Source organism: Erinaceus europaeus, chromosome 16 (genome assembly GCF_950295315.1).
Source record: "Erinaceus europaeus chromosome 16, mEriEur2.1, whole genome shotgun sequence".
Lineage (NCBI taxonomy): Eukaryota > Metazoa > Chordata > Mammalia > Eulipotyphla > Erinaceidae > Erinaceus > Erinaceus europaeus.
Genome location: NC_080177.1, coordinates 9,920,291 through 9,935,451, shown reverse-complemented (window position 1 = coordinate 9,935,451; position 15,161 = coordinate 9,920,291). Strand labels below are relative to the sequence as shown.

Genomic DNA, 15,161 nt, shown 5'->3' with positions numbered 1-15,161 from the left:
GATTCACAGGAAAGTAAAATGAAAGACTAAGCCACAGGCAGACTGTCACCAGCAAACTGTCACCAGCAAACGTGGAAGGACATTATGAGATGTGTTGAACTATATTCTCCTCCAGGTGTGCTGCTTAAAGCACATCCAAGTCAGATCTGAGCGTCAATACTTTCATATTCCATCTTTCCCTCCTTTGTCCCTTTCTCCCACTTACAGTCACACAGAAAAGTGTTAGGAATTTTCGTGACTGTGACAAAACTCACTTATGATGACCACTTCGAAAGTGGTTCCAGGAATGAGGAAAGCTTTTGAAGTGAGCTCTCTACTAGGAGGTGAACCATCTCCCACTGCCTGAATCTCTGAGATTTTCAGTCGCTATAGTTCAGGGGAGTCTTGGAGTGAAATCCGGGCTGACTTTCTAAAGGTTTTAGAAGCAACATCCTAAAGCGGCCACAGATAAGAACGCTTCTACATGAACGAGTGGTTAATACAGAGGGGCCAGGCGGAGATGCGACTGGTTAAGTGCTCACATTACTGTGCATAAAGACCTGGGCTCAAGCCCTGGCCCTACCTGCAGGGGGGAGGGGATGCTTCACGAGCGGTGAAGCAGGGCTGCAGGTGTCTCTCTGTCTCTCTCTCTCACTCTCTATCTCCCTCTCCTCTCTCAATTTCTCTGTCTCTATCCAGTAGTAAATAAACTAAGATCTTTTTAAAAATGGTTACTACAGTTTCACAATCTGATTTTTTCAGAACAAGAAACAATGTATAGTGTCCTCTTGAAGCACAACAGGGGAGAGGAAATGCCACCAGGACTGTTGCGGCTGGCACATGTGGGAAGCACGATGGTCCCCGCCCCTCCCCAGTCCTCCCACCCCCACCGCACCCCTGGTGAGGAAAGGCAAGCTGAAGCTCTACCACACACAGGAAAAGGAATCTGAGGAGATAAAGGAAAACTCCACTCTTCTTCAGCTTCCCAGATGTATTTGAAACAGTTTTGAATCTGGAACTAAAATATTTCTGAGTAAGTACAGCACGAGAAGTTTTCCTCAGAACCTGGCTGGTCAGGGAGGCGGCACAGAGAAAGGTGTGAGGACACACTGTCTGCCAGTACGGCTCCCGGCAGTCATGCAGCGATGGCTAATGCCCATTAATAAGATTAACAGTCTGTTTTACGGGACAACGTTTTCCCCAGTTTCTATAAAATGTACTATGCTGTGGGACAGAGGACTAAAGTGGGATTCTTACCTTGTCATAACTGTTCACACCTGGGCGTCCTAGGAAAGTCTGGTTTTTACTACCTAAGTACAGAGCTGAACAAGTGTGAATCTGAAGCTGGTAACTACATGTAGTTATCACCATCACCACAAACTCGGCATCAAAGCACCTAGAGGAGTTATTTAAGTATTTTCCTGGAGAACCTTGTGAGCTGACACAGCATTAGAATAGCTTAAAGTGGAGCAGAGTGGTGGTGCACCTGGCTGAGCGAACACTTTACAATGTAAAAGACCCAGGGTTCCAGCCAGATTGCAGCCCCTGCTCCCCACCTGCAAGGGGAAAGATTTGCAAGTGGTGAAGCAGTGTTGCTTGCAGGTGTCTCTCTGTCTCTCTCCCTCTCTCTCAACTCCTTCCCTCTCCATTTCTGGCTGTCTCTATCCAGTAAGTAAAGATAATTTTAAAACTTCAAGAAAAAAAGAGAATAGCTTTAAGTTTTCCAGAAGAGCAATAGTATTTTCTATGATGGTTCCATACATTTAGGCCTACATTTACCAAAAAAACAAAAGTATTAAGACAACAAGCCAAGTCTTCTCAGAAATCCTACTCAGAACTTGGTGTGCCTTCCTGTGTCTGCTTCTGCTGAAACACACAGGCACAACAAAATCACTCAAGCATACACACCGTGATCTGAAGAATCATGGAGTACTTTAGTTATGAAAGTGAAATACTGACACTTAGGCAAATTAAATGAAAATTCTAGTATGCATTTCAAAAGACAGCCTCTTATTCCCTTTTAATTAGTGATAAAATAAAGCATCCATTGGTAAACATGTGAAGGAGAGAATTTGGCTTACGACAGCAATAGGTCCCAGTGTGTGGTTTTTAAGGAGGTTTACAGTTTTCAGAAAAGCCCCAGAAATCCTTGGAGTGATGGCAGTGAGAAGTTACAGCTTTCTTCCACTAGTGAAGCAGAAGAGTACATGGTTAAGAACACAAGATCCACAGTCAAGTACATACGCTTCCTAAGGCTTAGTCTCCTCATGCTAGTTATAAAGCAGGGCAATCCGACCAGACTTCCCTGGACAGACAACCCCACCAATGTGTCCTGGAGCTCCACTTCCCCAGAGCCCTGCCCCACTAGGGAAAGAGAAAGACAGGCTGGGAGTATGGATCGACCTGTCAACGCCTATGTGTAGCGGGGAAGCAATTACAGAAGCCAGACCTTCCACCTTCTGCATCCCACAATGACCTTGGGTCCATACCCCCAGAGGGTTAAAGAACAGGAAAGCTATCAGGGGAGGGGATGGGATACTGAGTTCTGGTGGTGGGAATTGTGTGGAGTTGTACCCCTCTTAGCCTATGGTTTAGTCAGTGTTTCCTTTCTACAAATAAAAAATTAAATTTAAAAAAAAAAAAAGGAAAAAAAAGGTAGGGTAATCTGCACGACTATGTCTCATAGGATTGTTGTGATAGTTAAACACAATAATGCAGGTAAAGACTCTGTAGGGTGCCAGGCCCACATTAGATGTTAGTAACTACCCTTACCGTGACCACTACTATAAGGACCTGAGCAATTCTCCTCAGAGCAATTAAAGGGCTAATTAATATCAAATCTTCTCTACCCATCCTCTTGAGAGGGGCAGATAAAGCATAACCTGCTAGACAAGTAAACCGTATTGTTTAGCACACAAGCTAAGAATGGCCTTAACATTTCTGACTTGTAAAAAAAAAAAAAAAATTATACTTTGCTATGCAAAAATTTATATGAAAGTCTAGCCTTACATGTCTATAACTTAAATCTAATTAGACCAGCTACACCTGTTTATTACCATGTTTTCTACAGGCATTTTCATACAATTTCATACAATGGCAGGACTAAGCTCTCAACATCTCAACACAGCAACAGAGCTCATCATACAGGAGAAAATGAACAACACTTACTCTCTGAGCCTCAAGAAAGCGTTTGGTCTAGTTACCTGAATTCAACAACTGCATACAGGTGTCTTAGGCCATGATTAACTTGACAGATTTTTCAGTAGTTTCTCAAAAGCAATTATCTCTATGTGTAAGCGTTAATAACTCTAAGACAATTTCTTTCCATACCCTCACCCTCTTATCATTACATTTCTACTTACCAGAGAAAGTAACAAAATCATCCTACACTTTCATTCTGATCCATTCTAAGACCTTTATGTATTGATAACATGACTCTTAATTGGCATGGGGAGGGGGACATGAAAAGATCTTATCACAAACATTATTTATTTGGACATGTAAAAAATAACAATAATAATAATAATAGCTGAAGTCAGTAGTAAGATTAAAAAAAAAAAATGTCACATCCAGTGTCACTGATCTTCCAGGCAATCTCTCTGGGGACTAACAAAAGGCTGACATAAAGGAAGATATCTGGGAGTTACTGGGGGTAGAGGGGTGTCAATTACAAGGCAGGGAGGAAATAACAGTGAGAAAAAAAGAGAATATACTTAAACTCCATGCAGGTGAGAAAAGAGGGATAAGTGAGAGAGAAGGTGCATAACAGAACCAGCACTGAGGAGGGCACTTACAAGAAGTAAAAAGCAAAGAAAAAAAAGCTTAATTACAGTATGGCAGGAAAGGAAAAGATAAGTTCAAAAATCTGTCAAAGTAATCTCTTCTCCTTCCTTTCCCAAAAGATCTGTCTGATTTTAAGAAGACATTATAGAAGAGAAATGTTTCAAGATTTCATTAAGCACTTATCAAGTGCCTGCTCCAGTGGCAATGGGTATTTGTGAACACAAATGGAGCCCAAGAAACAGAACCTGCAGTTGAAGAATCTACATTTCCTGATAGAGGAAGTCAACCTGCAAAAAGATCAAATTACAAAGTAACATGCAGACCAAAAGGAAAATAACTGCCAGCAGGAAAAAAAAAAAAAAAAAAGCAGAATAATTCACAGTGGAATATGGGAAGGGGGAGTATGGTTTGAAATTGCAGGAAACTGGAAAAGGAACCCAACGGGGGTGACTGAAGATACCGGCAAGCAGCAGCACTAATGAGTATCTGATCACAGATATGCTACTTTCTATAGTAATCTAGCCACAAGTAGTCGGCCAGATTGAAGTACAGAAACTGTCAGAAGTGATAAGAAAAAAAAGTCAAAATGGTTATGGCTTTCCAATAAATCACTGGGGGTGAGAATGAGATTACTGACAAGAAACTTCTGGCTGTACAAAGGAAAAGGAAGCCAGCACAAGCAAAACTGCCAAGTTAGGGAAATGGGCAAAAATGGAGAGGCTTGCTTACTTACAGCCAAAAAATAAAATGAGTATTCAAGCAGCACAGCAATTAAGAGAAATGTATTTCTGTTATTTGACTGAAGCAGTCTAATGACTAACCAGCTACAAGTATATGGAGACACTGCTAGAGTCAAAAGGTTCTAGCTTTTTTTAAAATTTTATTTATTTATTTATTTATTTTCCCTTTTGTTGCCCTTGTTGTCTTTTTTATTGCTGTTGTAGTTATTGTTGTTGTTGTTACTGATGAGGTTGTTATTGGATAGGACAGAGAGAAATGGAGAGAGGAGGGGAAGACAGAGGGGGGAGAGAAAGACAGACACCTGCAGACCTGCTTCACCGCCTGTGAAGCGACTCCCCTGCAGGAGGGGAGCCGGGGGCTGGAACCCGGGATCCTTACGCTGGTCCTTGCGCTTTGCGCCACCTGCGCTTAACCCACTGCGCTACCGCCCGACTCCCAGGTTCTAGCTTTTAAGACCAAGAACCGCAAGAGCTCGCCCAGCCGATTACCTTCATAGAAAGGCCACAGTTGAGGGCAAAATCTAGTAGTAAACCGAAATCCATGGTTTCACATTTGCAAAAGTGAAATACTCATGGTAAGAAACTACAAATGTGCCCCAAATAGTCCTAAGTACTTAAATTCCTGTAACAGTACCACGGTGCTTCCATCAGAACACACGGAGGCACTAACCCACAGCAATGGATGGCTGGCTGCTATCAGAATGCAGGGCTTTCAGCTCAGTGAGAACCGGCTGACTCTATAAATAGATATATCACATCAACAAAGTAGGACTGACATGGACTGACAAGGGAACGGCCTCATTATCTGTATCGATTATTCATTACTGAGACTGGAGAAACTGCTTCCTCTTCTGGTTAATAAATAGTACAGGGGGGAAAACACTTGGGCCTCACTGGGTTCTGCATCATTACAGCAATTTATGCAACTCTGTCAAAAGTTTACTTGAAAACATTTCAGTACTTACTAATATCATCTTCATGATAAATGACGGAGTGAAATGGCAGCATTCTGTCTTTAATATATCGCTCTGCTGGCTCAATATAAAATGTGCCACCACGAGTCTGGATGAATCCTTCAAATCTTCCATCAATAACAGACCCATGGCTAAAGGTTCCTTCTTCACCTATTAATGAAAGCAATAAACTCTTGAAAATTTAATTTGCACATGAATATTAAACTCATTCTCCTTCAGGAGTCTGGAGGATGGTTCAGTGGGTGAAGCACACGGCCTACCACGTATGACTGAGGCCACCACAAGGACGTGTCATGGACGCATCATGGACAGCACCAGAGAAATGCCTTAGACAGTGGAGTGGTGCTCTCATCTCCCCAGCTCTAAAAATAGAGAGAATGGGGCTGCGTGGTGATTCACCTGGCTGAGAGCACAGTGTGTTAAGAATGTGAGTTCAAGCCCCCAGTTCCCACCTTCAGGGAAAAATCAATCAATCAATCAATCAATCTCTCTCTCTCTCTCTCTCTCTCTCTCCCCCCCTATATCCCTCTGAATTTCTCCCTGTCTAAAATAAAGTGATTCAGCAATATTAAGAACTTAGATCTAAAAACTTACATATCTATTTTTTTATTTTAAATTTTTATATTTACTTATTCCCTTTGGTTGTCTTTGTTGCTTTATTGTTGTAGTTATTATTGATGTCGTCGTTGTTGAACAGGACAGAGAGAAATGGAGAGGGGAGGGGACGACAGAGAGGAAGAGAGAAAGACAGACACCAGCAGACCCGCTACACCGCCTGTGAAGCGACTCCCCTGCAGGTGGGGAGCCGGGGGGCTTGAACCGGGATCCTTACTCCGGTCCTTGCGCTTTGCACCACGTGCGCTTAACCCGCTGCGCTACAGCCTGGCTCCCACATATCTATTTTTTAATAGAATAAAAATGAGGCCATGGAAGTATGTCTCATGCTTGAGGGCATAAATTCATTCCCAACATTCTCTCCCCCTTTCCCTCCACCTCCACGTTTCAAAATCTATCTGGAGGAAGACTAGAAGAGGAGCAGGACGAGGAGGAGGGAGAGAGGAAGAGGAGGCAGTAGATCAACATTAGATGGCTATGACTCAATCATGGGCTGGAGGTAAGAGTTCACGACGCTGGTATTTTACATTGCATAATCTGTATCTGCAAACCCGCTTAGTCTCATACTTCACCATCACCAACAGAAAGAGCAGACACTTAAATTCTTTTCCCAGCAATATAGGTCAAGAAAATAATTTTTAAAAACTACAGTCAAATACTAAAAATCTAAACACTAGAACTCTAACAGAATAGAATACCAAAACAGAATAAGAATATCAAAAAAAAATAATAATAAGTTTAACATCCATGATGATGCTGAATTTTAATTCACAGAGGAATCGCTGATAAATGGTAATCATGGACACTGAGGTGAATTAGTATTTAAGGACCATGGTATACATCCCAAGGAGTTTAACTCAAGGAGAGAAGGTAAGATTGTTTTTTAAATGTTCCAATAAAATTGCTTTTCTTTTTCAAAATAAAAAGTTTAACTTGGAGCAGGGGGAGACAGCATAATGGTTTTGCAAAATGACTCTCATGCCTGAGGCTCCTAAGTCCCAGGTTCAATCCCCCACACCACCATAAGCCAGAGCTGAGCAGTGCTCTAGTGTTTCTCTGTGTGTGTGCCTCTCTCTCTCTCTCTGCATCTCTCTCAAAAATAAAATTTAAAAAGTCTAACTTATTCATCATGAATGTTTATTAATGTACAAGGTTAAAACAGTGATATTTTGCCCCTAATTCCTCCGGAAGACTTCTGTTTTGCATTTGAAGGACTTCTATCGTTTTTGTTGTTTTTTAATTTTTTTACTATATTTATTTATTTGCCCTTTTTTGTTGTTGTTATTGATGTCATTGTTGTTGGATAGGACAGAGAGAAATGGAGAGAGGAGGGGAAGACAGAGAGGAGGAGAGAAAGACAGACACCTGCAGACCTGCTTCACCGCCTGTAAAGCGACTCCCCTGCAGGTGGGGGGTCTTTTCCTTTTTTTTTTTTTGCCTTTTGTTGCCTATTGTTGTGGTGGTTATTATTATTGTTGTTATTGCTGTTGTCGTTGCTGTTGTTGGATAGTCGCTGTGAAGTGACTCCCCTGCAGATGGGGAACCGGGGGCTCGAGCTGGGATCCTTACGCCGGTCCTTGTGCTTTGCACCGTGTGCACTTAACCGCTGCACTACCACCCGACTCCCTGAAGGACTTCTATCATTGATATATTCTTCCCATACTACTAAACTGTCAAATGTTACTTTCCTTGGGTTAAGTGTACCCCACATGCCCCAAATAATTGATTTATTTTTCTTCTAAGATTTATTTATTTATATGAAATAGAGAGATACGAGAGAGATGAGAAACAGAGAGAACCAGAATCACACCCCTGGTGCATGTGGATGGATGCCAGGGCTTGAACTCAAGACCTCCTGCTCTGAGGTCCATCACTCTTGTCATTCCACCACCTCCCAGGCCACACAAACACCTCTGTAATCTGGTGTAGTTCTGGTCAGAATTCTGATCAATGCTGAGGAAGGAAAGCCCTGGGAGGATTTTTCAGTGAATGACTGTGTCACATTGTTTCTGGCTGTTTTACAGTTACCCTTGAGCACTCTGTTTGTTTGTTTGTTTTGTTTTGTTTTGTTTGTTTGTTTCTTAAAGAATACAGAAAAGTTACTGCTGAACTTCTGGTTGGATGGCTAGAACATTATCTGTCATAAAAAAAATTTTTTATATAAATTTGGAGATATTAAGAGTAAAAAAATCACATTTTCCAGAAGCCAGACAATGTGTAATTCAATACTAAACATATAAATACATGTCCGAGGGTTATATCATTCTCCAGACACCACTATCCTTGAAAAAATTCAAATCTCCTCAAAGTTCATCCCATCTTTTTTTGAAATTCCTGACTATATATAATTTTTTACAGAAAAAATTTAAAGAGAAGTATTCTTTGAAAATTTGACTTACCAAAAATATGTCCAGTGTAAATATGAGAGGTATCATAGTCAAGTACTTTATTTGCTGTTTCTACTTTAAAATCATCACTGAAAAGGGAAGTGTCCCTCTTCATTCGCAAGTTGAAATGTCTGCAAAACAGGATGGGAAAGAGAAAAAAAAAATTTAAAGATCCAAATGTTGAACTACTATTGTAATCAAAAGTCTGAATTTGTCTAGTGTGGAAATACACTAACCAAGACATTCTTACAAAAAGTTCTGCTCTAGTAGCTGCGATATAACTCTGAACTGTATACAATTAAACCATCACTGTCCAGGACCTATTTCAAAATAAATGGATATACATGCTGGCTCTGACAAGATAAAACAAGATCATTTCAACAGCAAGCAAGACTGGGCCTGGGGCCTGGGGTTCAGGCATGAAAGTTTGTTTACATAACCATTATGCTATCTCCTCTGCCCAAAAAACAGCTTCTTAAGCTTCTTTTGCACAGCAAAAGGAACCATCAGCCAAACAGAAAGACACCCTGTAGAACGCAAGAGCTTTACAAGTCATATATCAGACAAAAGGATAATAACAAAAATATATCAAGAATTCAGTAAACTCAACAATAAAAAAAAAAGTCAAGCTCCATTTAAAAAAAAAATGGAAAGAGGAGGGTAAAGGGTAAATAACATAAGGGTTATGCAGAGAGACTCTCAGTGCCTGAGACTCCAAAGTCCTAGGTTCAATCCCCTGCACCACCATAAGCCAGAGCTGAGCAGTGCTCTGGTTTAAAAAAAAAAAAAAAAGTCACTAATTATCAGAGAAGTGCAAATAAAAACAATAATAAGAAGCCACTTTACACCTGTGAGAATATTAGACCTTAACAAGGACAGAAACAAGTGTTGGTGAGGATGCGGAGGAAAAGGAGTCCCGCACCTCTGGTAGGAATATAAACCAGTCCAAGCCCTGTGGAAAGCAGTTTGGAGATTTCTCAGATCACTAGGCATGGCTATACATCAGACAAGAGGCTAATACCCAAAATATATAAAGAGCTCGCCAAACTCAGAAACAAGAAAACAAATGATCCCATCCAAAAATGGGGAGAGGATATGAACAGAATATTCTGCATAGAAGAGGTTGTGGGGACAAAGGAACCCTCCTGCACTGCTGGTGGGAGTGCCAATTGGTCCAACCTCTGTGGAAAGCAGTCTGAAGAACTCTCACAAGGCTAGAAGTGGACCTACCCTATGATCCTGCAATTCCTCGCCTCGGGATTATATCCTAAGGAACCAAACACATCCACCCAAAAAGATCTGTGTACACCTATGTTCATAGCAACACAATTTGTAATAGCCAAAATCTAGAAGCAACCCAGGTGTCCAACAACAGATGAGTGGCTGAGTAAGTTGTAGTCTATATACACAATGGAATACTACTCAGCTATTAAAAATAGTGACTTCACCTTCTTCACCTCATCTTGGATGGAGCTTGAACAAATCATGTTAAGTGAAATAAGTCAGAGCAAAATGACACTAGGCATGGACCTACCTGTGACCTGGCAAGTCCTCTCTTAGGCATTTATCCAAAGAAAGCAAAACCACCTATCCAAAGAAATCTCTGTATTCCAGTGTTCATAGCAGCACAATTCATAACAGCCCAAACTTGGAAGCAACTCAGATAACCAATCACAGATCAGTAGCCGAGAAAGCTATGATATATATACAATGAAATAGTACTCAGCTGTTAAAATGTTACTTTCCTTTGAGGCCCTCTCCTTTGCTTCATCTTAGATGGGTCTCAGATGAATGCCGCTAAGTGAGATAAGGCAATAGAAGGACAAATTCCAGATGATCTCACTTACAGGTGGAACTTAAGACGCAAGGAAATAAATGAAAAGCACAGGGTGACGCTTGGACTTGGTGTGGTGTATGTCCCAAGGCAAATGACACCAGGTGAAGAGGGGACGGGAGTGGGAGGAGAAGACACTGAGGACCCAGTGCGCTACAGCAGACAAGAGCTGGAGTTACGGGTGGGAGTCACCTACCCTGGGGGGAGGAGAAGCAGTGCTCATGTATCAACTACACTACTTCCCCAATGAAATTCCTTAACCCGACTTCCATTAGTCAGTAGTGCCTGTCTTTCCTCTAGTAATTCTGTAACTTTGTCATTTTCTCCTACTTCTCGCAGCACAAATAACACGCAAGTGACATGTACAGCAGATACTTAAATGAGTCTTCTCAGAAGTCAGAAATAAGTAGATAGGCTTTCTTTCTCTCACACGCACTTTCAACTTGACTGTTTCCCTGGGATTTTCAGTTCTTCTGTCATGAACTCTGCTCAGTTCATTCCAGAACCACCCCCACCCCCAAAAGTATACAAGATATGAGCTGAGTCATATTCATTCTAGCTGCCCTCTCTACGACAGGTGAAGAAGAGTTCCAGGGCTACGGCCGTGCACTAAACTTTCATGCCCTAGGCCCAGAGGTCCCAGGCTTAATCTCTTGCACCATCATAAACCACAGGTGAGCAGTGCTCTGGTCTCTCATTAAAATAACACAAAGTAAAATGAAATAAAATAAACCTTGAGGAGCGGGAACGTAGCTCAGTAAGGAAGCACATGTTTTGCATGTATAAGGCCCTGGGTTTGGTCTCCAGCGCCAAAAATAAATACAGAAATAAATTTCAATAAGACAAAAGTTAGGAAGCCAAGTGGTGGAGCACCTGGATCCTGGTTTGCGCACCTGGTTCCCTACCTGCAGGGGGGACATTTCACAAATGGTGAAGCAGGTCTGCAGGTGTCTGCCTTTCTCTCTCCCTCCCCTCTCAATTTTCCTCTGTCCTATCCAATAAAATGGGGAAAATGGCCACCAGGAGCAGTGGATTTATAGTGCAGGCACTGACCCCCAGAAATAACCTGGAGGGAAAAAAAAATCGAAGTTTATCAGGCAGCTAGTTCAGCACGTAAGAGCACAGCATCTGTGCCTCGAGGGCCCAGGTTCAAGAGGCACAGCTGAACAGTGTTCCGGCCTTTTCTCTCACTCTCACATAAAAATAAATAAGCTGGGAGTCGGGTCATACATAGCACGGAGGGCTAAGCGCGCGTGGCGCACAGCACAAGGACCGGCGTAAGGATCCTGGTTTGAGCCCCCGGCTCCCCACCTGCAGGGGAGTCGCTTCACAGGTGGTGAAGCAGGTCTGCTGGTGCCTTTATTTCTCTCCCCCTGTCTTCCCCTCCTTTCTCCGTTTCTCTCTGTCCTATCCAACAATGACCACAACAATAATAACTACAACAATAAAACAGCAAGGGCAACAAAAGGGAATAAATAAATAAATATTTTTTAAAATTGAAAATAACTATAAATAAGTAAATAAATAAATAAATAAATAAATAAATAAATAAATAAATAAGCAAGCCAGCCTTGGGGCCAGGTGGTGGTGTGCCTGGTTGAGCGTATATGTTATAGTGCCAGAGGGCCCCTTTTGTACCTGGTTCAAGCCCCTGGACCCCACCTGCAGGGGACAAGCTTCAAGAGTGGTGAAGCAGAGCTGCAGGAGTCTATGTCTCTCCCTCTCTCTCTTTCCAAACCTCTCAGTTTCTCTCTGCCTCTATCCAATAATAAATGAAGAAAAACATAACAATAAATAAATAAACCTCAAAACAAAAGGGGAGGAGAAAGGAAGGCCAAAATATTGAACTGAAATAAAAAATCTAGGCTTTAGAATCAAATTTTCAACCTGGAATTTACTAACCAGGACTCCAGTCTACAAAGTAAAAATAATATATTCCACTCTATAGAGTTGTTTTAAGAATTAGAGGTTATAATTCATGTAAAGCTATTAGCATAGTGCCCGGCACACGGGAGGTGTACAACCAGCAACAACCAAGTAGCTATCACTACTAAACATGGAGTCCCTTTAACAGTATCCCTAAAAGTCTGCGCCCAACACAATTTCAAATCAACGAGTCTGAACCAGTCTTAAATTAGCCTTCCCACAAATGTTAGTAGAATGTGGAATGACTGGAACTCTCAGGAAAATGCTAGAGTAAGTACCGAACTGTGCAATAACTTCATAAAACTAAGAGTCTGTTATAAAGTGAAACACACAAAAATTCTGTGACTAGTAATTCCACTCCAAGAGAAACGAGAGTATAAAATATATGTCCACAAAAACAATCCGACAGAAATGTCCACAGCAGCTTTATTCCTAGTAGGCAGCCCCAAACTGGAAATAACCTAAATGTCTGTCAACAAATAAAGAAATAAAAAGACAATGGCTTGTTCATCATTTGGAACTTACTCAGCAATAACAAAGACCGAACTCCTAAAAACGTGGGCGAGCCCACTGCGCACGGGAATACGTGCTCTGTGCGCAGTGAACTCCACGTCCATGGGATCAAAAGTGTGTCAGCAGCTCCCTGGACTGGAGAAAGACCAAGAGCCATGGGAACAGGAGGAACTTCCAGTGTGGTGACAAACTCCTGCATGTTCGTGGGAGAGGTGATTACGCAAGTGAACTCACGTGTCAAAATTTAAACTGTACATTTTCAACAGACAGTCCTCCCTTAACTGTGGTGGACTGGTGCTTGGGAATTGTCACCTCAAGAGAAACAACTTCATGGGGGTCGGGCGGTGGCGCAGTGGGTTAAGCGCATGTGGCGCAAAAGCGCAGGGACCGGCGTAAGGATCCCGGTTCGAGCCCCCGGCTCCCCACCTGCAGGGGAGTCGCTTCACAGGCGGTAAAGCAGGTCTGCAGGTGTCTATCTTTCTCTCCCCCTCTCTCTCTGTCTTCCCCTCCTCTCTCCATTTCTCTCTGTCTTCCCCTCCTCTCTCCATTTCTCTCTGTCCTATCCAACAACGAACAACGTCAACAATGGCAATAATAATAACCACAACGAGGCTACAACAACAAGGGCAACAAAAGGGGGAAAAATGGCCTCCAGGAGCGGTGGATTCATGGTGCAGGCACCGAGCCCAGCAATCACCCTGGAGGGAAAAAAAAAAAAAAGAGAAACAACTTCAGAGTGAAACCAACTTGACCACAGGCTAAACCATACAAATAAGAGTTAAGTTCACGGGCTAATCTCTGGTCACAGAACCAGCCCCTTGTCTAAATAAGAAAACTCTAAACACTTTAAATATTCAACAGCCGTCTATATTCATTCATTTATTCATTTTCCAGCCCAGTGCAAGGTCTTGGGTGTCCAGAGTCTCTAGTTTATCACAGTAGCTCAGTGAAAAAGTCAGGCCAACACATTTTTTTCTTCAGAATGTGTGCTTCCTTTCTTTCTTAAAACTGATTTATCTCCAGCTGGGGAGGCAAAAAGCCTTCAAGCCTGGAGCACTGAATGATCCAGGTTCAATCCCCAGAGCCACCAGAAGCCAGAGCTGAGCCATGGTTTTGTTTAAAAAAAAAAGGTAAAAAATATAAATAAGTAAATAAATGAATAAATACATTCCGCTTGAACACTCTTTAATGCTTCCCCTTAATTTCATGTCAACCTCAGCACCCTTTAACTGTGAGGTTGCACCTGTTTACCATCAACACAAACTCCCTTAAAAACTCCTAGGACTCCCAGGGTGCTGTGGAAGGACTTGAGACAGGGAGAAGCGCCTGTCGGGCTGAGCTTCATTGACGGGAGACAGACGACCAGGGACTCATGGTTGAGCTGTACGCAGTATCTCTTTATTCATGCAGGACGCAGCGCGATCTATACCAAGCTAAGCTAAACTAAACTAAAAACTACAAACAATCTTGTCCTTATAAATATACTAGCCCAGTAGGGTGGGAACAGGATGCGACGCAGAGAGGGTGGAGAGAAAAGTGACTGGTGAAAATCAGGGTGTGACAAGGAGAGGGGGCGGAGCAAAAACATATCATGAACCAGCGGGGATTGAACCAATGCCCTACAGCGGTTGTGTAAATAGAATACAGTGTTAAGCAGGGGGTATTAAACCAATGAAACAGAAGGGGTCTCATGCATACCAACAAGCGCCCTCTGAACCTGAAGGCCCCATGCTGCTGTGGCCAGCTGTCATCACAGCCAAGCCCCGGCCTGACCTGAGCTCCAACTCCACAGGCGACTAAAAATAGACGATCCCCAACAAACAGGAAACCTGTCCAAATTCCTGGTGCACATCCTGTCTTTGCAAAAAATTACTTTCGACAACTAGTAGGAAATTCTACACTACATCTGCAAGTGTGGAGTCATACTGTTCTTTTTTTTTTTTAACCAGAGCACTGCTCAACTCTGGTTTATGGTGGTGCTGGAACTTGAACCTGGGTCTCTGGAACCTCAGGCATGAAAGTCTCTTTGCATAACCATTATGCTATCTACCCCCCCCCTCATACTGTTCCTTTAAAAGACCACAGAATTTGGGAAAGCCACAGAGATTCAGGTTGGTTAAGTAGACTGTGTGTGTGTGTGTGTGTGTGTGTGTGTGTGTGTGTGTGTGTGTGTGTGTGTGTGTGTGTGTGTGCGCGCACGCGCGCCTCAGCCAGGGCTTCACTGGGTCTTGACTCTTACGGTCCACCACTACCAACAGACTCTTTTTCCAGATAGAGAAGGGAAGGAAGGAGACACAGCAAGGAAAGACATCACAGCACTACCTTACTGCTGGTGAAGGTGGTTGGTTAGAGGATTCAAATGAGGTCCTGACATGGGAGAATAAACTTCCCCAGGTGAGTTATCCTCAGC

The 15,161-nt window shown here is 42.5% G+C and overlaps 1 protein-coding gene across 1 annotated transcript in view; it reads right to left on the bottom strand.

Annotated features, from left to right (window-relative positions):
• ADAM10 (ADAM metallopeptidase domain 10) overlaps window positions 1-15,161 on the bottom strand; it is a 114,729-nt gene that overhangs the window by 65,101 nt on the left and 34,467 nt on the right. Inside the window, exons 3-4 of the mRNA XM_007533733.3 lie at window positions 8,491-8,609; window positions 5,468-5,626 (exon numbers count right to left, since the gene is read on the bottom strand). Coding sequence (XP_007533795.2) covers window positions 5,468-5,626; window positions 8,491-8,609 — 278 coding nt within the window. The remainder of the gene's footprint in view (window positions 1-5,467; window positions 5,627-8,490; window positions 8,610-15,161) is intronic.